We start from the raw sequence: 23,502 nt of genomic DNA, 5'->3' as shown, positions 1-23,502 counted from the left end.
GAAAAACACATTAAATAAATAAATTTTAAAAAACACAATATTGCATTTCATCCTCATAAACCCAATAGTTTAACAGTAGTGTATGTGTGCATGCATGCTTGTTATATCTGTGGCCCAGGGGAGCGGGGAGAGAAGCAACTAGGCAACAAAAAGATGCATCTGGAAATTTTATATTTGCACAATAAGGATATCATTCTGGACAATTCAGTGAATTTTCTGTGTTCTTCCACTAAAGTAAGTTTTTTTCTGATTAGCAGTTTAAACACAGCTGATAAGTTGCCAAGTGAAACATAAATAATAGCTCTTGAGAAACTCTGATTTAACAGCCCAGATTCACGATGCATCATTTTAGATGCCATAAAGAAACATTTTTGCCAAGAGAGCTGCAGCATGTCTAATACCAAAAAAAATTATTGGCATTTAACATGTGTCACTTGTGTTGTGCATGTCACTGTGGTTGTAGATGTTGCAAAACAGCTCATAACTTTTTTCTCTGACAGCCAAACTCTTGTTACAATACTCTTTTATTTTGTGGGATCAGATCTATGAAGACCATTTTTACCCACTGACGGGGGGAAAACTCAGCTCTTTAATTGTGGGAGCTTACCCTTTATTGAAATATAGCTGTATCAGCTCATGCTAGACTTAATATGGTTTGTGCATGAAGCTCATATTTGTAGAGGTGCAGCAGTGGAGTTGAATGTAACAGTCAGTGTCCCAAAGGAAACCATTCACTTGTTTGCCATCGGTTTTTGCTAAACTGGGTTAATAATACACTGTCTTTAATTATAAATCTGTCAGCTGCATCTTATGATATATGCACTAAATGTCTGTGGTCTAACTACCGATTCACTTTTGCTTCACTAATGCTGGTCGCATTATGCTCTTGCTATTTTACGAAGTCTATAACTTTGGTGCCTTCTCACACCAGGGCTGGCCCTGGTAAACTGAAAAGGGCAAGTCACCCCCCTCAAAAGCATTGTGGCAGATGATAGGATTTGGTGGAGAAGACTTTTACATTGCTTTTTAATTACTGACCTAACTTAACAGGTATACAGCTGACACTCTGCATCCACTGTAGCTACATTTATTTTTAAGCTAATTTATACCTCCACCACTTTTTAAAAAATGCTATTTTCTGCCACCATCTCAGTCACCCATGGCTCTGTCCAAATCCATTATAGCAAGGTTATTAGAGATACTTTTCAGTCCTGTGATTTTGGGGAAACATCTTCTCAGGTATTTACCAACATTTTGCCGTTTTCTCTGATGCTAAACTTCTACTTTAAGCAGTGTGTGTGTGAGATTGTGTGTATATATATCACATCAGAGCAGCCAAACAATGTGGAAGCTGAAACAGTCTGTTATAAGAATTCATTGTCTTAGGTTTTGTTAGTCACAGAAATAAACATACAGCTTTAATGATTGACTTAATCCTACCAGAATCCAGAGTGAACGTGTCTGAAGTGTTGTTTGATGCTTTACAAACAGTCTCTCTCTCCGTGTGTGTAGAATTTACCCACAGAGAGATACAGGTGTATAACACAGCCCCTGCACTAAATGGCAGCAACAAAAATGCTATATCATCTGAGGCTCTTGCTTGTCACCCACTGAGGTATATGTATGCCATGCTTCATTCATAGATCTCAGGGTGGTTCACAACATAAATATTCAATCTAAATTATTTTGGAAGTCAATTATGCAAGCTTTGCAAGTAATGAAAATCATTTTAAGTACAAAAGTTAAATGCTTTCATGACCTACATATTTTCTAACTTTACCATGAAGTTTCTAAGGAACTTAAAAACCATTAGATTATTGTTTCTGCCAGAAGAAGTTCTACTACGAAACATTTGCCTGTAAAGCATTTGGCAAAATATTTGCATATGATTTCTTAAGTGATACTGGTCCTGCTGATCCTTGTGCCTATTTTCCTTTCAGCTAAATTAATTTCAGGAATATTTTTTCTGCCGTTTAATTCAGGTCTTGGACAGAATCAAGTATCTGATACATGCTATTTTATTGCTGGTGTTGTTTTGAGCAGTGAATTGTTTGACTGTTGCCAATGTTTTTCTTGGCATCACCTAACCTCCTGTGGACACCAGTAGCTAGGGAATGTATAGTGATTAACCAGCAGCAGCGTATGAACTGGTCTTTGTTTGAATCTGGAGAGCAATTTGGTGTTGCAGTTTGTCCAAAGAGCTACAGCTTGCATGCTATAATAATTTGCCTTTGTCTTTTTAATTTTGTTCTTTATCTTTTGTTCATGAATAAATAATAAAGAGACTCAAAGAAAAACTGGAGCACAAACGAGCAAGGATGATCATGTCTGTTGGTATACTGTGGTTACATAATATGTCCAGGGTTTCTGAAAAACGACACTGCTCCATGTATTTATATACGTCTGTGGTGTAAGTTATTATTGCAAATGATTCATATTTCATTTATGCTTCAACAATATAAACTCGCTTGGCCCTCTCCAGCAGCACATCAGTCTCCCAAATTCCTATGCTTGCTTCCACAGAAAAGTTGCTTTTAGCACACCCATGCCTGCTGTTAATTTCTCTAGCAGCTGGAGGTCCCAGTCAAAGATTAGTGGTCCAGCAACATAGATCAGTGATGCCTGAGGAAGTTGATGTTTATGAACTATTATATGAACTTATCTCATCTGCATCTCCCAGAGTAATGTGTGAATCAGAACTTAATTACAAGCTAGCTTTTACAGCTCCAGAATGTTCCAATAGAGTTCTCAGCTAAAACAAAACAAAACAAAACAATGCACTAAAATGCATACCCGTATTTCACTGCATCCTGTCACCAGCGTGCAATACTTGCACCCCCCTTTTTCGGACCGCAAAAGTGGTCCCAGAGCATTCCTCATGTGATAGTCGTAGGGTAACTTCTGAGGCTCCACTAGGCCTCAGGCCCATTCCTTTCCTCCTCCAGCCACTGCCACCCCTGCTCCCCTCATACCTCGCCATCTTGGCCATGAGCTCCTAGGCTGAATGCAGTGGGGTGGAACGTTTTTCCCCATCCTCCAGCTGCTGATTTTTTATCGCTGTTTCAGTGGGAACTGATGCCAGGGATGGTTGGGCCACATGGGCTAAGGGGAGATGCAGCAGGCATTGGCAGGCCTGGGTGCAGGTGCTGCCATCGCTGCTCATTTGCTGTTCCCACGGCATTCCTTACCGGAACTTCCTTTCCAAATTTGAATGGCTGTTCTGCTCTTGTAATGCAAAGTATATAGTCATACCTCTTGTTACGTTTGGTTCAGGTTAAGCGTTTTCAGGTTGCATCCAGCTGCGACCTGGAAATACCAGAAAGGGTTACTTCCGGGTTTTGCCTCATGTGCAGATGCGCAAAATGACGTCACACACATGCGCAGAAGCGGCGGCCTGTGCACAAGCAGACGCAGGTTGCGTTCTGCTCATGTTGCGAACGGGCCTCCGGAATGGATCCCATTCTCAACCAGAGGTACCACTGTAGATCCGTTTCATTCACCATAGAGATTCTGATAGATGAGTGGCGCTTCTGCATGTAAGTAGGTTGGACAAGAGAACATATTTACAAGGGAGGCTTCATTTTTACAGAAAGGTATGCTAGTCTCTTTCCATTTTATCTCCCTATAGTCCCAATAAGAACAGTTACTTATCTCTGGCTTGTGCTCTCCCAGCTCCTCTGATCCACCTGCTGTTGTCCCCACTTTTCCCCCTCACATAATGGTCGCACTTTCGTATTTACCCGCATAATAGTTGCACACACCCCCCCCCCTTTTGGGAAAGGAAAAATGGGCACAAAAATATGACCATTATGTGGTGAAATACAGTATTTTCAGCAAACATGGGACAGATATCAAAATATATTATAAAATGTCTATTATGCAGGCTTTTATGCAACCTTTTTGCATAACCATAAATTTATGTTTATTGGTTATAACAGTAGAGTGATCCAGAAGCTTTGCTGGCATAATAAATGAATGTAAATTAATACCAGTGGCTGAATTGCTTGGTAAAAAGGGAGAAAGAAGCCATTTGTGATCTCACTATTGCTGGTTAAATAGTTTCTAGTCTAAAAATTCAAAGCATGGAAATGCTGATGAAATATTGATTTTGTTGTGTGTAGGTTAATTAGCCAAGGATTAGTTATTAAATACAGGAGAGGAAAGTAAAGTAAAGTAAAGTAAAGTAAAGTAAAGTAAAGTAAAGTAAAGTAAACCAATTGAAAATGGAGGGAAATGCTAGGTATAAAAATTTCGGATAATCAGTGGAAATGCATTTTTTGTTGATGGTTCAAACATCTCTCCATGTTTTCTTCCAAAAGAAAATTACTATAAAAATATAGTCTGAAGCCAGGAAATTTGAGAGAACTATGTCAGTTTCATTCATATATGGTGGACTTGTTCAAAAACTCAGCATAGAATTACTTGTTGTGTAGTCACTGATCTCATATCTTTAGTTTCAATTATCTTAATGGTGATGGTTTTGATTTTGCTGAATCTCCATAGACTAGACATATCTTGGCTTCAATATAAAACAAGATCTGTAAACAACTTTAAAACTGTATAAATGTTTTCTAGTCTGACTTTTTCCTGCTTTAATTTCTTGATGTGCTGTGTATATATTGGCATGATTACATGTAGTGATCTGCAGACTATGACTAGGCTCATGTTCTTGAATTATTTCCTCTGCATGTATTTTTTTAGTTATTGCTTTCTGCTTGTGGCACTGCTTCAGAGCCTTACATAGAGTACCATGAAACCCCAAGATGACTGTCCTTTGTATCCAAATGCTAAGGAGGATTTTATCATACATCACATGCTGATATGCAATAGACTGTTGGGAAAAATAGTAATATTCACCCATAGTTTGAGTGGTGTTAGGTTGACCTAATATGTGGATTGAATGCACTGGTTGCAGGAAGGGAATTTCTATGACCATGAACTGTTCAACCTAGCACATCAACCCCACCATGTGGCAGTCTCCTACAGATGACTGCAGTGCCTGGAGACAGTCAGGTTGTATAACCATAGAATGATCAGAGGAGGACTGACTGCTGGCAGGAGTGTAGAGAGAGAAGAAATGTCATGGTGCATCTGCAGCAGCACAACTGGACACCTTTATCTGCCCCAGCTGCAACAAAACATGTCTTTCCCATATCCATCTCTACAGCCACAGCCGGTGCTGCAGCCTTCCAGCAGTTTGACCTCAGTCCCCAAAGGCTCACTCCTCAATTGGTCTCCCAAGACAGACAGATGCCAACAACAAGTGGTATTTAGTGACAGTCCTATTCAGAGAAGAATTGCGACAAATAACTAAGGTCCATTAATTTCACTGGGTCTACTCTGAGTAAAGGTTTGTTGAATACAACTCCATGCAATGTACACTTTGGGTGAAGAGATACTTTTGTGGTGGACTTTGCCTCAGGACTTCCCAGAAACCACCAGCAAATACCACATGGTCCAGCCTAGGTCCTTGAATTCACAAATTAAAAAGTGCTGCCAATATCTCAAAGACCAAGCATGCTTATCAGCAGATAAAAGAGTTAGATTCCACATTAGTAGAATCTGAACAAATATCTCCTTGTCAACCAAGTCCAACTCTTTAACCACTTCTGTCATAAATAGCTTCCCATGTTGGCTTGCTGCTGCCATAAATTTGTAAAAACTGGCATACAGTAGACTATAAATCTCAGTAGGAATGCTCTTCTCACTCTATTTGTTAGTGCTCTCCAAGATTTGAATGTTCTTTCCTCTGACATGACCATACCCTTTGCCCTTTCCAGCTGGAGGCTTGGGCTCTTCTTAGGGTGATGGTGGCAATGGTGGCTTGTTCATACCAAGTGTTAGTGCTTGTCATTTTTATCTCCTTGCTGTTCCTTCATCTTGGAACTGCTTTTCAGGTTACAGCAGTCCTCCTCAATATAAGTTTCCAAATTTATTGTTAAAACTATTCCTCCTTCTTTTCCATAGCTCCTTTGCCCCCAAAGTTACCCAGGAACTTTTACTGCAATGATAAATGTGTTCATTGGACTCTGCCAGTTTCAGTTTCTCTGTCTACCCTCTCCTTTGTATGTCGCGGATCCCCCCACTTTTTGGGCAGGTTTTATTTGCAATTTTGCATTTTTACCCCTCCAGGTGTACTGCTGGTACATGAAGAATAAATAGGTATAGAAACAAATGCATAGCTGCAGGTGTTGCACAGAATATAGGATTGGCATTGAATTATCCAGGATTGTGATGGTCAGGAAATCAATGCTCAGCATGAGGTCTACCATTAAAAAAATAATCTGGGCAGTGCAATGAACACCTAATTTGGCTTGTATGGGAAAACAGATGAGGCATAAGAAATATCATGGAGGGGAGTGTCCGAATTCACATTTGGCACAAGTCTGCTTTTTGTATGCAGCACAGTCCTATAAATGTTGCATGCTTTATGTCAGTAATGAGGCTGCCAACCTTGGCACGTGCATTCAAGTTGTTAAATAGCATAATGATGTTTGGAAAGCAAACATTTGGCAAATGTTTGGTTGATATGTGGGTGAACACTTTTGCCAAACAGCCCCCCCCCCCGTTTCACAATATAGCTGTCTAGAGAGAGTGAGATGTGCATTTGGTTTGAAAATATATGAGTAATTATTAAGGCTTTGCATATTTTTCAAGAAACTTGGAAGTTTTATGCTTGCTAAAGTCAGCGCCAAGTTTTTTTTTAATGTTATGCATTTTATACTTCTCTGATTTCTCCCTGTGTTTTACTTCAGAAGACAAAACTTTTTCTACATCAAAATATTGGGAATTAAAATATCTTGTTATGATGCATTAAAAAGTTTTTGTCACCGCCCCAGAACTATATTCTGTGTGGTGGTGGTATGGCTTTTTTTGCAAGGGAGAGGGGGTTAGCATTTGCTTGTTCTTGTGCCCATGTTTTGGAACTGTCTTGCAGACAAATGCAGAGCACAATGTAGTTAGGTGGCAGATCCTTACGTTCTTATTTCTTATTTCACCCAATGAATTGTGTTCAAAATGTAACACAACAAAACAAGGTGTGGGGTATGCATGGGGAGAGGATGGGCCAAATCCTTTTGTGTTAGTGTTAGCACAACCAGAATAGCACCCAAGATTCCTGTTGTCCTACCTTCTGCTTCCCCCGCACATCACTCTGCAGTTTCATCCACTGATGCCAGAGTGTCATCGCACTGGCAACATATTTTTTTTCTGCTGATGAAGCACTGTGCTTCATTGGCACAGGGAATGTAACTTGAGCATAAGATTGCAAATGGCTGTAACTCTGGAAAGATACGTGCATGAACCCTGAGTGCAGCTTGAGGCATCTTTGAAGATTCTGCTGAAGCCATTCATATAGCTGGAGGGGAATGCAGCCTGCCAAATCAGCAGCGTGAGTGACTGTAACATGAAGTCCAGGCGCATCTCCAGCTACATGTACAATTCTACCCTGTGTGCACGCACTGGAATTGCAAATGAATCAGAAGAGTAATTACAGCTGAAGACAAAGGAGCCTTTTTTTCTCTCTCTCTCCTCTCTTGTAGATATGAATATGTCTAGCTCAACAATCTTAGGAATATGTTAATGATGTTAATTGAACCCAAGTGAACAAACAGCTTTATACTATATGATGAACAGCTATAGTATCCAGTTCTTAATACAATTATTAAAATGTCCACATTGCCTAGAGCAGTGTTTCTTAAACAGCGTACAGTGGTACCTCAGGTTAAGTACTTAATTCGTTCTGGAGGTCTGTTCTTAACCTGAAACTGTTGTTAACCTGAAGCACCACTTTAGCTAATGGGGCCTCCTGCTGCTACCACGCCACCAGAGCAAGGTTTCTGTTCTCATCCTGAAACAAAGTTCTTAACCCAAGGTACTAATTCTGGGTTAGCGTAGTCTGTAACCTGAAGCATATGTAAGCTGAAGGGATCTGCTAGTGGACCTTGGACCATTTTCAGTGCCACAGCCTGCCCAGTGCTTCCTTACTTCCCTGCCCCTCTCTACTCTAGCCAGGCCACAGCACTTTAGTCGGACCAGTTACCAGCAACAGCAGCGCCTTGCATGCCGAGTGAAGGTGGCTGAGAGGCAGAAAACTTTATGAATGGGGGAGAGAAGGAAAGTGGGTCTCTCTCATTTGGGGAAGGAGATGTTGGAAGGAAATGAGAACATAAGATAGAAGGTTACTATTTATTTATGTATTATATATAAACTAGGAATAAAAATGAGGGGAATGGATATCCTTGTTTTGCCCTGCATTGTCCAAGAAGCCTCCTCACTCCCCAAGCAGTGAGGTGTGCAGGATGGCAGCGGAAGCAGCCTGATCAGTTGGCGGGGGGAGATGAACAGCGATTGGCGAGCCTGGCATTTTGTCATGTGATTTTAGTTTCAAGATGGCATTGGTGTCTGGGTTGGCAACTGAGGTGGTGAGTTCGCCACCATTTTCTCTAGAAAAAAGCACTGAGGAAAAGTACAGGATGAATGTGAATGGAAGAGAGATGAAAGAAACTGGTGGTTGGGGGAGGGAGATAAAGTACAAGTATAAAAGGCGTAGGAAACTTTAAGAGAACTCTGAGGCAAAGAATTTAGAAATTTCCAAAGATAAATTATATACCAGTAGAAAATGAACTGATTCTGATTTGTAGCTCAAAGGGACAGGCGTGTGACTGTGTGATGTATGGATTTTTGCCTAAATCAGTCTAAAACAACCTGAGGGCCAATCTCCCCCTCCAGGTATCCCATGAGGCCCACTTGTCAATCAGCTGATATCCCACATGACATCAGCCAATGGACAGAAGCACAGGGTTCAAGGAACTTTCATACATCCCACCTCTTCTGTTTGAGCATCAAAAAGGAGCATTGGGGGATGCTTGAAAGCCATTTCAAGAAGGTGCCCGTTTCAAATATTGGCTACTTGCATGCAGGCAATGTTTTCAAAATACAACTTTTTTTTCCTTCTCCCATTCCAATTGGGGAGTAGAGGGATTGGATGGGATGGAGAAGCTGCCCTTCAAAAGCACTGCCTGCATGCTGGACTTCTCCCTTTTGTGAAGTTTTCATACACCCCCTTGACAAATTAGGCTCCTAGGGGAGGGGAAATAAGAGTCTAACCTGCCATCCAGAAAAGATTCCCCACCCTTGCTCTGAAATCCACTTTGTAATAAATGATTTGAAACTAAGAGCTAATCGGAAAAGGCCATAGAACAGATGTAGCATGTGTGTGTGTGTGTGTGTGTGTGTGCGCGCGCACACACACACACACACACACACACACACGAGCACTTAGGTGCACATGCATAAATCTGATTTCTACAATAATTTAAACTTAAAAAAAAAGAATTTCCTTTTACAGATTGTGTGAACTGACCCTTACTTTAAAGGTTCTAGTCTGTCTAACTGTAGTCATTGACAGTAAATCAAACCACATACAGTATGTCAGCTGCTGCAAGGGCAAAATTGATGCTCTGTTACTTATTAAAGAACGTGTGAGACATCACCCAAGATCATAAAGATAACATTCTCATTTAATTCAAGTACTGAATTGCAAAGAATACCAAAGTATCTTGCAATACATTTCCCAAGCCCTCCAGGTAGTTTGGGATGAGATTTTCACCTAGTCAGTATTTAACTATTCATTGCGACAGAAGTTATACACAGAAAGTTCAGTGGCCTGGTCAAATAAAATGCTTCTGAAGATTAAAACAACATTCCGAGGCCATATTTGAAATGCATATGTTCTCTTTGAAGAGCAATTTTATAGGTAAGAAAGTGAAATCTTATGTACCGCATAACTTTACATTGTACCTTCCCATATTTATCTCCCCCGACACCCATTTTGCGAAGCATGTACTGAATTGACCAACTATGATTTTTAATTGGTTGGCAAATAAGAACATGGAGCCTTGGTATGAAACTGGTTTTCACACTTAAGGTTGTATCCAGACTAAGCTAGTCACACTTGTTCCCATTTAAATCAGTGGGGACCAAAGTGTAGCTAACTTGCCCTTCATCACCCGTGTGGTTTCTGTAAACCATGGCTTGGTGTGACATCTGAGCTGACAAACAGCGGTATCTATTTCCCAATGCAAGGCAAATAACAACTTAGAGGGAAGTTGGAGAGGGTATTCACACAGTGCTTGACAATACGGCCCCCTCCTACATAAATCCCCATGTTCATCCTTTCTCCCCAGCCTGTTGTCCCACCCCACCCCTCCAATCCCTCCTCAACATGTTTCTGTTGTGCAGGCAGAGCTCTAATCTCCCTTTAGGTGGTTTTCCGTCTATTTAGAAGGTGTGGGGGTTTTTGTTTGTTTTTTGCTGCATCTCTTAAAAGCATAGTGGTGGGGAACCTCCATCCCATGGGCCAATCTTACTTACTTACTCAGCAGCACACCTCTTATTCCACTGGTTTCTGACTGCCATGCTGGTTTCTTCACAATGTGCCAGTCTCTGTGGAGAGGAAAACAAGGTGGACAGTGGGAAGCCTGTATAATGAAAGTTCTGCTTCTGCCCTTGCTGCCATTTCACAGCAGCAAAAAAACTTTTTGAAAGAAAGGTTCCTGGTGATTCTTAAGAACTCTGCTGCCCCCTTATGAGGTAGTGAGGGCAGGTAGCATCAGGCATCAGTGGCGGCACTGAAAGTAATGTTGGCTCCAACCACCTGGCTCTTTTCTCAGCTTTACCCAGCAATGGGAGGGTAAACCAGGTGACCAGAGTTGCCACCATATAAATTTCCCAACAATACTGCCTGACCCTGATATAGAATCACCCTACAATGCCATGTCAGTGCCCAGCCAGAGGCATTCTGGGGGAATTAAGATGATGGTGACTCCTCTTATTTCCTTCAGTGTGGCACGTTAAAAATAAATAAATTGAAGAAATACCAGGGTCAGCTATGGTTGGCTGTCTCAGGTATTTGGAACTTTATATTTGCCCTACATATACTGGTTCTGTGCCTGATCAAATAAAAGCATGGCAAAGTGGTTTGGGAATATTATCTAGGACTCGTGGAGGGAGGGGTGAGGAGAGTGGACAATGGTTTGCAAGTTTGTTTGGAACACATTTTATTTCATCTCTAAGTGAAGATTAGTGCAAACAATGGTGGCTCATTTTAGATTCTTGGGATTCTTGGTACCATTTCTGGTTTCTTTTTTATGTGACTTCTAAATTGGGAAATCATGGTTAGGACTAATGGCCAAATCATGGTTTTCAGACTCTCTTCAAACTGTGGTTTCAATTATAGTTTGGAAAAATGAAATGTGACATCTGCATTAATGAACCAGGTGTCCATAGGTATTGTGACAGCATTTGTAGGACCTCAGAGGCTGAAAATTATCTCTGAAGTTAGACATTGCTGCAAGCCAATATCACTTGTGTTACACTTTGATTACATTACTGTGAACTCAGAAGTGGCGCACCTGTGAGAGTAAGCAAGGTAGTATGTGCACCACAGCCTTCTCCACTACATATTCCACGGGGAAAAACAAAGCCCTGCTGGTTCAGGTACAAAATCATGAAGAATAATGCAAAAACGTATCAAGGTTTTCCTTATATTGAAATGTTAAGCTAGGTTTGAGTAATGGAATAAGAACTAACATGCATTTCCCCCCTCTTTTAATTCTATACAGTGTCAAAGGGGCAGATGCTGGCAATGGGATCCGAATTTTTGTTCCTGATATTGGTATGTTCATTGCCAGCCTTACCATATGGCTTGTCTGCAGAAACATTGTTCAAAAAGCAGCGCAAGAGGATGCAGGACAGTATAACACACAGTTTGAAAATGAAGACATGGTATGTTTGTATATTTTCTATCCTATATTTTAAAATACCTCTTTTTCTTGGAGTGCAATTAAATTAGAATTAAACAAAAGTTTTTCAAAACACTGATTCCCCAAGAAAACCCAGGGGACAAAGTATATAGTGTATTTGTAGAGGACTTCCTAGCATCACCAAAGGATCAGGTTGCCATGATGTGAAATATCTAACCTAAAGAGTTGCTTTGGTCAATTTAGACTTACTCAGCTAGATAGTCCAGTGATCTGACTCTGTATCAGGCAGATTCTCATATTCCCGTGGTCCACATTGCCTGGCATTCATACTTCTCCACCTGGTGCAAGGGTGGAGAAGGAACATACGAAGAGCAGGAGAATATGCTATGTAGTCAATGACACTCTTAGTTGAGGACATAACATTTTATCCCTAAGGTTTTTGAGAGATGGATGATGAGACCAGCTTGCAATCTAATCATTGGGAGCGTTTAAAGTTTGAAAAGGTCAAAAATGACGTTATAGGAAGCATAAGTTGTGGTGTGGCAATGTGCGTTAAGTATAATTAATTGGAAAATACTGCCTAAAATTGGAGAGATTGTGGTGTTAAGTAGGATCTTTTATTTCTAAAGTAGCTCAAAGCAATCTGCAGTGCAGCTGGTTGTACCAGGATTCATGTGGTTTTACATGAGATTGTTCATATATAAATGCCTTAAGCATATATTAAAATGGTAGGATATTGTTTAATGGAATCATTGCATTTTGACTTAGAATAAAGTTTACCTTTAAAATACTTTTTTATATCACAGTGGAGTTTAATTCAGTTCCACATATCCATTTTTAATAGGTAATTTAGGCAGTATTTCAATTTATGGAACTCTGTTCTACTATAGTGTGGCATTTCAGTGAATGTGGGGAAAGCAGTTGTGTAAATAAAAAGATCTTCACATTCTTCCATAAAACTCCTCACTGTAAGTATTTTTAAACGGGATTACATAAGCATGTTTCCTGGCTCCTGTGCAAACAAATAGCCCATAAAATGGAGCTTAAGGGGGCAGTCGCTAGCCTCATCCCTTCTGTGTGTGCTGCAGCTGTGCTCGCTATGAGAAGCTCTTATGCAGTTGAGGAAATGGCATGAGCTGGTCATGTGGCATGCAGGTTAGCTGCCTTATGCCTGGTCCAACAACCTGTTATCTCATGGCAGAAAATCAGCTAGACTCTTGAAACATATGTAGTTATAATGCAGGCACAGAAAACCTTCCAGCCATGGCCCAATTAGCCCTGCTAGAGGTCTTTGTTTTTCTCCACAACAGCCACCTGCCCCACAAGCTGAATTTAAGGTGGAATGTAGTATGCTTAACTCTTTATATCTCTGTGGGATGAGAGTATCATAGGAAGGAGAATCATAATAGGTGAAGGGGGACAGGGAGGAAAGGGCCCACAAAATTGTCACAGGTAGCAGAAAGGAGAGCTGGGGAAAGACAATAGGGAGGTCAAGAAGGAAGAGGAACCATAGTGCTAAAGTAGGCCTAGTGCTTTGTATCCACTAAGCCTACTTTAGCAAAGCCCTTTCATTCAATTTTATGAAAACCTATGTATGCTATATTAAAAATTTAATTTTAAAAATCCCAGCATTTTTACTTTTGGGTATGTTTGGAATTGCAGCCCCCGTGACTGATTTAGCACAGCTTGAAAGGTATAAAACTATCAACAAAAGCACAGTATAATCAGTGAAGTAATTAGGCACATTTACACTTTGTTTTAAAGCAACTGTCCAGTATACATAGAATATCACTACAATTCCCACATTATAATATTTCTTTTAGCTTTAAGGAGGGAAGAGAGTATGGATAAGAGGAAAGAGTGAGACTGGAGTGGCGGGAAGGAAACAAAGAGGTGTGTTGTTAGAGGGGTGAGGGGTGGTGCCAAAGGAAGGCACTGCGTCTCTGTTGTCCAAGGGCTCTTGTCCATCATTGGATTCTCCAAGAAAGAGATTTGGGTTTTGGCAAGGCTTTGGGTGAAAAGGCTCTTCACTTATAGACAGCTATCAATAACCCCTTAGTAGATCTCATAACATAGCTGACAAGACATAATGGTGCTAGTCGCAAGCTCTCTGGTGAATGTTCAGTGGGAATATGTAGGTTTTCATCCCTAGTGCTTCATTGTAACCACAAGGAAAGCATACATTTATCCAGAACACATATGAGCTGGACTAGAGGGAGCGGGGAAATTAGTGGACAGGAGAAATGCAGTCCTGCAACGAGCCAAGGGTGTGTTTTTAATTAGTATTGAATTATAAAGTTTTAAAATTCTACATGATCCTAGGCTGCTATCCAGTTCATTACCACTCTTAAATGGTTGCACATTTAGAGCAAGCTTGTCTGCAGGCCCTTTTTATTAGGACTTAGACAATTTAAAGCAGGTGAATTCAGCTGGAGAAATGCCCAGACTGCAGGCTCTGTGAAGTACAATGCGATTCAAAAGGTGTAAAAGGTGAAAAAAGCAAGAGAGAGAACATTTAACTTCACAGCTGCAAGCAAGAATTAAGATACTGATTTGGTGCAGATGTCGTATTAACTGTTGAAGGGGTTTTGGAACAAATTTAGTTTCTTTTACAGCCATGTGGATAAATAGCCCAAATTAGTAAAAACCTTGAAATGAAGACAATTAATCGGATAAGATTTCATATCTTTAACTTTCTGTTGATCTTAACCAGTAATATGTGCTTTGTTTTGTATTGCAGTTTTGTTCATTATTGTTTAGTCTTACTTTTTAAGCTTATTCCTTAAAAGTTCTGCTCAGGGCAAAGTAGATATTTTGGCAGCACAACACATTGTCAGGATATGAGTTGCATATTTCCTATAAAGTTAAAGCACAGCATAGATAGGTGGGAGAAGGCAGTGAATCTTTCCTTTTCTTGCATGCTTCATCCCAAAATTACTTCTTTTTCTGTTGAGAGTTTCATTCGGTGCTGAGAGAAACATCTTCAACTCTTCCTCAACAGTCCTCTAGCAGCAGCAAATCTATCAAGCAGTCCAAACTATTTCCATCTCAGCTGGTATTACTATGAACTGTAAAGTGACCCTGGACTATAGCAAGTCATGTATATAGGTGTGTTCTTTCCTTATGCTGCTAGATTTTTTTATTCTGCACCTAATTTGGGCTGCCTTCCTGAAACCTTGCTCTTCTCATTGTGATTAGCATAGTGGCCTCATAGGTTCCTGGTTTTCTCTTGTTCTGTATACTGTTTATTTCGTTTGGGAGAGGGCTACGTACTCCTCTTTGGTATTGAAACCATCAGTATAGCTCCACTGAATTCCATACATACCATTACAACTTGAATGCAGTAGAGTGGGCAGTTACCCAATTCTGAAAGACATAGTTGTGTTGTCATCATGTCTAGACTGCTTCTTAGAAAGCAAGCGGTCTGTGAACAGGTCCAGATGTCATCTCAGTTTCACATCTTGGTATAATTGTCACATACAGTATTCCAAATCCATTGATTGGGTAGTGTTTGTAGATGCTGAATTAGCCATCTCAAGGTTGTTGTTTTTTTATCAGCATATGATAGATGTGTATTGTGACCAGTTTTCCTATAAAAATTGCAACAGTATTATTCCATGAATAATAATAGCAGCAGCAGCAGCAGCAGCAGCAACAGCAGCAACACAACACATACTGCTTTCTGTTTAACCCAAGTATTCTGGATCAAATCATCATGTTCTCCAGTAAATGTGTTTGTGTTCACAAGTAAGTGTGAAAGTTGATTCCATATTACCATATAAGGTTATGAGGCTTTTTGAAATTACTCCTATTTTATTGCAGGTAACATTCCAAAATATGCACAGGGAATGATCCGTTACATTTTACCAGTATATGTGTGTCTAGGGCTGTGCACTGATGGACTCTAGTTTCTCCCCCTTATTTATGGAGGAGCCATGTCCTGAATTTCATCAGAGGGAAAAGAATTTCTCCTAATGGTTTGTTGGGAAAGGAATTCACCATCAGCAGTTTCTTTCCCCCCCTAAGGTTTTTTCTCCTGTTGCTGCAAGTGGCAACAGCAGCAGCCATGCTGACAGACCAGCTGCCATTTTGCATCCTTCACAATGCCTGGGCTGTAGTGTAATTGCAGCGTGGTGGCTGATTGGGAAGGGAATAACAAAGGCCTCACACACACAAAAATGTGTTAAGATTCTACAAAGTGGCTACCTTCTCCCAGGAAGCTGACTAACTGGAAAATCTCAGAAATCCCCCCCCCCCCGAGTATATTCCAAGAAGTTTCAACTCAGCTATACATACTCTTGTGCAGAGAAGACGGTGAGGAAGTTCATAGAATACTCTTCACCACGCACAATAATTTAGGTCAATAATATTTCAAAAAACAAAGATTTAAAAATTGTAGATAGGCACCAATCAAGCTTTGCTGCAAGGAAAGAAGTAAAATACTGAAATGGTTTAATATTGAAATTCTATTCCCACTCCCCAACATATTAATGAGTTTCAAAAGAGTGCAGTTTTTGTTTTGTTTTTTGTTTTCACTTTGCCCTTCAGAAGCTGTTCCACTGAGTAAGGATGTGGAACTGATAAATATTGCATTTAGGTTTGGCATTGATGTATGCCCAGCATCCTATGGTTGCCCTTAATTGATTTGGGTTCTGAAATGAACATGCATTAGAGGCTCCTAATGCAGCATGCTGTTTGGGAGACTGCTCCTTCATTTGTGATTTACAACATTGCTGCTAAATTTGGGAGGAGAGGCGGGAATCAGCAAACAAAGCTGCACATGGAGCTAGTATAAAAGGGCCTTTATGCTGGTTTAGAAATATCATATTCACTTCCATTCCTTATTATTTCAGTACAGTCAAAAAGTGATGTGGGGGGAAACACTGCCATACTTGTGTCAAGCTTCTTTGGGAGTTATTTGGAGAGAGCCAAAGATTCTTTAAATATTCTTCCTCTTTCAAAAGGGAGCTGATTATTCTCCTGCACCCGAAGGGCAGTGCTCGTCTGAGTCTGACAGTTTAGAATTTTTTAAAAAAACTGTGGATGGAAAAAGAGCAATCTTAATCTCTTTTTATTTAAATGGATGGTTAACCAAAGACAATAGCACACTGCTTTTTAAAGCATTTTCATTTACTGACTTTTCTGAAAATGTGAACCATTCGTCTTGATGCCCAGAGCTGTTAAACTGTCTGCTGTTCAAGGCACCGGGCATTCTGTTGAAACACTTGCATGTCAGTCATCACCGTCCTGCAGAATTCTACGCCATGCCTACAATTTTCTGTTGAATTCTGCCGCTTTGTAAAACATTGTTATTATATAACAATTTAATAGAAAATGCTGCTTTCTATTAAAACAATGTATCAATCTGGTGATTTGTTTAAAGCCATTTGTTTCAAAGGCATTTTTTACATATAATTCTTAAATGCATTTTCAAATTGCCAGTTCAGCTGTCAACACCGTGTAAACTGTTAATAGGTGGACAGTAAGTACAAACTGTGCCTGAATTATTCTTTGGTCTTGTGGCTATTTTTTAAAAATTTATAAACAGAAAAACAGAAACCTAAAACCCATTATCAAGGGTCGAGAATAATTTGCAAAGATTCAATGCTCAACTTGTATCTGGAAGGAAATGCAATATCTTCAAAGAAGGCAATTTGTCTAACATGAATAAAGCAGATATCTTAAGGAAGCACCTGTATCCCTGAGAGAGCCTGTTGTGTAAGCTTACCAGTCCAGCTGTGAAAGCTCATGGAGTTAAAACAATTAGTATACTATGCTAGACTTTTTTGTTTGATTGATTCATTGCAGACTGTAGTGGTTCAACTGATTCCAACAATAACATTGTTGACTTATTAAAATGTTAATGATGATAACAACATATTTCTATTTCTTCCAGGCAATCCAAGTTTTATTGTATGGTATGTTTATGGATGTCCTACTCAAAGCACTCAGTACAACACAAGAATGGATTGCATGAATGGATTTTAATTCTCACCAGGGCAGCTTGCTGGTGCATGTGTCAATGAGATCTGAGAGGCTATCTCAGCACATCAATGTTTATACTGTATCAGAGGAAACATTAAAAGCTGGATGTTAATAAAGCAGCCTCAAACATAACTAATGGACATTCTGGCTCTGAGCACAGTAGTAGCAGTCACAGCTGCTATAGAAGTAGTGATGTTTCCTGTCTGTACTTTATCTGCATTTGACAGGTTTTTTATTTTTATTTTTAATGTTGAGTTTCCAAGCTTACCCCAGTGATTGAAGAACCAAATAATACATTTAATGTTCTTTTTGCCATCTTGTACCCCAGTACTGTGTAGAAAGACATATTTTGGCCATTTTAATTCATTGAGCAACACTTCTACATATAGGTGAAATGAATCCATGTTATAATATCACTTAATAACTCTATAAAACAAGGGAAGGGTTTTGTTAATATCAAACAATGTTTCTGATCTACTTCATGGGAGGCTTGGGACTTAGCTGCGCAATAGAATTTGGAGTCACCCAGAAAGATCCTTCTTTGGGGCATTGTTCTCAGCCAGATGCACTTGCCATTTTATCCCTCTTTATTATTTGTATGCGCTCTAGATCAGTGTTTCCCAAACGTTTTTGGGCAACGGCACACCTGTTAGCCGGAAAAAAATCTCGCGGCACACCACCATTAAAGCCCCGCCCCGTGACGTCAGCGCGCAGCGTCACGCCGGGAGGGACGCACAAAAGCGAAAGTTTTTTCCCTCCCCCTTGCCGGGGTGGGAGGAGGCAGCAGAGCGAGGGCAGCTGAGGCGGCGGCGGCGATAGCGGGCGGAGGAGGGGGCGGCGGCGGGAGTTGCTGCTGCTGTTGTTGCTGCTGCTGCCCGGACATGCCGGCCTCCTCCTCCTCCGCTGTCTCGCGCTCCTCCCTTTTGCGCGCGCTGCCCCGCCGCTCGGCACCACCACCGCGGAGCCGCCCCCGGCTCAACGCGGATCCTCGCCGCCGCCGCCGCCTCTCACCGCCCGACTCGCCCGCCTTCCTCCCACGGCACACCAGCCGGTGTCTCACGGCACACTAGTGTGCCGCGGAACACCGGTTGGGAAACACTGCTCTAGATAATGTGGCCTAAGGTAGTAGTATCCATATGGCATGGACTAAATAACAGCTCAGTATATTAGGCTCAGAATTAAGAGGCTCTTCCTGCTGTAAGAGAAAGTGTGGGACATCTAATAGGTGAAAGGAGAGGCAAAGAGAGGAAGGATTTGGGTAGGAGACAGACATGTAAGATGGGTTTGGAAAGTGCCCCAAACAGAAGTGGGAAATAGATGCCTGTTACACACACATATGCATACATACACATTGAATCAATTTCACATTTATATTTTGTGTTTTTGTGGGTATACATTTCCCATTTACATGTCTTTGTACAAGTTTGAGGAGTGATATGGAGAATGATTAATTGCGTGTTTCCCTGCTGGGCAACCCCTGAGTAGCTATTTGGGGCAGCACTAATGAGAGAGGTTTCTGCAGCCCTGGGTGTTGCAGGGGTCAGAGCATGGACAGAGGAAGGCTGTTGCGTTCCAGAGGCACCTCAAGGAAAAAACAAACCAACTAAACTATCAGGGCATCTCAGTAGCAGAACATACTATCAAGTACCAGTAGTGATGATGTCACGATACTTGGATGGTGGAATTGCAAGAAACTTGGGGTTTTTGACAGACATGAAATTTGGAAGGCTAGCCAGGAACCCAAGCAGCAGACTAGGAGAATGAGATAGAATGGTGAAATGAGGATAATCTCCTGGATTCAGTTGAATTTGAACTGAATCCTTATACAAACCTGCTGAAGCTTCAGTCCTTGGAGTCTGACAGCAGTAGTGCAATGTCTTTAGTTTGCTATGATTTAAGTGACTTTAAAATACAATCTTGCACATGCTCAGAGCTTTCATTTTTTAATCGGGGTTGGTAAACTGTATTTTGTTTGTCTTTTCCTCTAATGTATCAAATCTAGAAGCATTTATGAAACAACTTTATTTTGTGCTGAAATAATAATATATATCTGTCTGATATCTCTCTCTATGTGTGTAGCATTAAACCATTAAGTCCAGGGTCTAAAATTACCTTGCACCACTGGAGTCCTCCTGGCATGTTGGTGACTTTAGCTGTCTGGAAAGTACATAGAAAGGACTAAAGCTGCAAACCAGAGCTGAGATTTGAAAGCATGAAGTATAGCAAAAGAACATCATTCCTCATTTGTAATTTTCTCTTATTTTCAGAATGAAGGGGAGAGACTAGAGGCAGATGATGCATTAATATATGAAGACTTGGATGATGCAGAACATGGGGAAGAAGAATCTGAAGAAACCACAAAATTAAAACTGCTGCGTAGAATTGCCTCAATAGCTTCAAAAGTGAAGGAGATTATTGGCAATATTATAACCACAGCTGGAAAAGTTGTTGTTACAATTTTACTTGGTACAACAGGTGTGTTCTCCTCTTTTGAACAGTTCCTCAAATCCCACAGGGATTTTAGCCCTTCCATAGTTAAGGCAAATATATTGCTGATTTTATTTACATGAAAAAAATATTTTTTGTTGCTTAATTTGTTGCATTAGATACAGTTGTAGAGCCATTACTTCTAGCATTTTTAGAACCTATTATAGACAAATTAAGTCTATTTAAGAACTGAAATGTCATTAGATGCTGTGTTTTTTTAATTTACCTTGGTGTTCATGTCATAGAGTGTATGTCTTTAAAAGCAAAGGATACCCAATAGAATATTTAATATTTAAACTCAAGTGGTAGTGACAGAACTGAATGCATATGTGCAGATATTCAACCCCCCCCCCCCATTTTCCTTTCTGAAAACTCCCCAGAAATGCAATATAGGTATGGTTAACTAAAATTATCTCTGGTAATCTTTTCAGCTGACACATATAAATCATTCATATAAATGTCTTGGGGATTTTGTGGTGATGGGGGGAACCTATTGATATCAGTCCACAATCATGTTCTCACCTACAGTGGTACCTCGGGTTACATACGCTTCAGGTTACAGACTCCGTTAACCCAGAAATAGTACCTCGGGTTAAGAACTTCGCTTCAAGATGAGAACAGAAATCGTGCGGTGGCGGCACGGCAGCAGCAGGAGGCCCCATTAGCTAAAGTGGTGCTTCAGGTTAAGAACAGTTTCAGGTTAAGAACGGACCTCCAGAATGAATTAAGTACTTAACCCGAGGTACCACTGTATTTTAATTAGATAATCAGTTCACATTTTGAGATGGAATGAAATGTACTTACCATGAATTATTTTATCCAGCTACTTGCAGGTCTCCCATAAACTTCAATAAAAGTAGAAAAAATGTATTTGATTTTAAAGTGACCTTAGGGATTTTTTTAAACAACTGAATTTTCAAAGAGGTTGATTTTTAGTCATCTTGTTTAACTTTCACATTGTAGACATATCATGAGTACAAAAGAGAATAATTGCCCTCCATTCATTTTTTTCTGTAGGAATGATGTTGCCATCACTGACTTCAGCTGTGTATTTCTTTTTATTCTTGGGTTTGTGTACATGGTGGTCCTGTTGCCGAGTGTTTGATCCGCTGATATTCAGCTGTCTCTGTGTGTTAATGGCTATATTCAGTGCAGGCCACTTAATTGGACTTTACCTGTACCAGTTACAGTTTTTCCAGGAAATTATTCCACCCGATGACTTTTATGCCAGGTAGGATATTCTTATTCTTATTCTTCATTTGCATCTTTCAGTAAATGGGACTGTGACAAAAAAAAAGCAGCAAAAAGATTGAGTCACGTTGTGTGAGATGCAAAATGTATAACTGAAGTAGTATGCAGTGAAGTATTTGAAATTTATATGTTAAATGCTGGGTTAAAGAGACGTACTTGGTTGTATCCAGTGGTTGTGGGAACGGGAGGCAGCTCCTGCAACTCATCTTCCCCTTCTTTCCCTGCAGCTGCCTGGACCCTCCTGAAAAGCATCTTCAGAGGGTCAGGGCTGCCTATGAAGCATTGTGGGCTGTGCTTTACAGGACTGCAGTAGGATGGGGAAATTGCCTGAAAGTGAGGAGCAAAGTGGGGCTTAAGCAAATTTCTTACAGGAATGTGTCTCTCATAGGAAAGGATGGTGTCACCTGGGCAGATTCTCTGTGTTCAGCTACTGTTAAATCCTTCCTTACTTTCTTTGGTTTTTCATGTTTTACATTTGTTGACACTTATCTGTCAAATTTGCTGTTTCTGTACTGTGGAAGTTGGCATTCTCAGCAGCAAGAAAGTGTTTTCATCTGTGAATTTGAGAAGGTGTATGACGATATAAGTGCTTTTCTGCCATCTACAGGCCACAAATTATTATTTTTTTTTACTCTTTCAATGAGGTTTTTAAAAAGTACTTAATTTGTTTATATAAGAATGCATGGTGCAGTTTTTCAATAATCTTCTACATCTAGCATAAATGTCATTTAAAGCAACAGTAATGCTGTTAGTCTGCCTATGTATGTGCTTTAGCTAGTATTTAGTAGAAAAAAGTAAGGTAATTATAACTAGCCATGCTCCAAGGATAATATCTATTTTGTAATACCCAAATGTTGTACCCAAGAGTACACAATTAAAATTGGGACCCAATTTCATAAAACATTTCAACCAGGGAAGGTGATCAACATTGGATAAACGCCACACATATCTTCTGTCTTCTTTGGTAGGTTTTCCCAAATAATTTTCTTAGGTTTTACTTTAATAACAAGGTACAGTGGTGCCCCACAAGACGAATGCCTCGCAAGACGAAAAACTCGCTAGACGAAAGGGTTTTGCGTTTTTTGAGCTGCTTCTCAAGACAAATTTCTCTATGGGCTTGCTTCGCAAGACGAAAACGTCTTGCAAGTTTGTTTCCTTTTTCTTAACACCGTTAATACAGTTGTGACTTGACTTCGAGGAGCAACTCATAGAACGTGGTGTGGTAGCCTTTTTTGAGGTTTTTGAAGACTTTGGTGATTTTTGAAGCTTTTCCAAAACTTTCCCGACACCGTGCTTCGCAAGACGAAAAATTCGCTAGACGAAAAAACTCGCGGAACGAATTAATTTCGTCCTGCAAGGCACCACTGTAAAGACAAAGAGATATGCCAACTTCAATCCACAAACCAATGTCATAACTACATTATAGTATAATGAAAATATAGAAGTCATTTTTGCTCTGATAGTACTATTGAAATTTATATATTTTATTTAACAAAATGTATTTCATCTAACATTTGATGAAAAAATGTGCAACAGTGTTGCTAGAAGGTCATAGTATCCAGGAAGCAGGAAGGCACCAGCAATGGTGTCTCACAAGAGGGAGAAGAGGCACCTTTGCAAGGTGGGCTGATGGCTCAAAGAAGATTAGAAGTCCCTGATTTTGGCAGAGGGCAGGCCAGCTGCTCCAAGTGGTGTCACAGGCCAGATGTATGTAGCTTGTGAGTTCACCACTGGTTTAATCTATCTGAATATGCCAAAACCATGGGATTAGGATTCTCCTTTGTGGCTGCAAATGTCTTGGTCTCCCTTAAAGTCAACAAGATACTGTAATTCCCTAGTAAATTGTTGGTGACTTTTCCATCTCTTTTTTTAAATAGTGTAATCCATCTGGGACATGACTTTAAAGCTTTGAATCTGTACAAAGTGAAATTAGTTTACCTTGCCTACCTGAAGAAATTTGTCAATCCCTGTGCTTTGTGGAGTTGCTGAAAAAATAGTTGTTGTTTTTTACGTA

At 40.2% G+C, this 23,502-nt stretch overlaps 1 protein-coding gene across 6 annotated transcripts in view; it reads left to right on the top strand.

The window, feature by feature from the left end:
• Window positions 1–23,502, top strand: part of PIEZO2 (piezo type mechanosensitive ion channel component 2) — a 199,457-nt gene that overhangs the window by 94,556 nt on the left and 81,399 nt on the right. For all 6 annotated transcript variants that reach the window (XM_083518446.1, XM_083518445.1, XM_083518443.1 and 3 more), the window contains exons 5-7: window positions 11,625–11,787; window positions 20,018–20,225; window positions 21,255–21,468. In XM_083518446.1, the coding sequence (XP_083374572.1) occupies window positions 11,625–11,787; window positions 20,018–20,225; window positions 21,255–21,468 (585 nt within the window). The remainder of the gene's footprint in view (window positions 1–11,624; window positions 11,788–20,017; window positions 20,226–21,254; window positions 21,469–23,502) is intronic.

The sequence above is a fragment of the Podarcis liolepis genome (genome assembly GCF_965112155.1).
Source record: "Podarcis liolepis genome assembly, chromosome: 8".
Classification (NCBI taxonomy): Eukaryota; Metazoa; Chordata; class Lepidosauria; order Squamata; family Lacertidae; genus Podarcis; species Podarcis liolepis.
The sequence above is the reverse complement of the archived record's forward strand: the minus strand, read 5'-3'. Positions and strand labels throughout refer to the sequence as shown.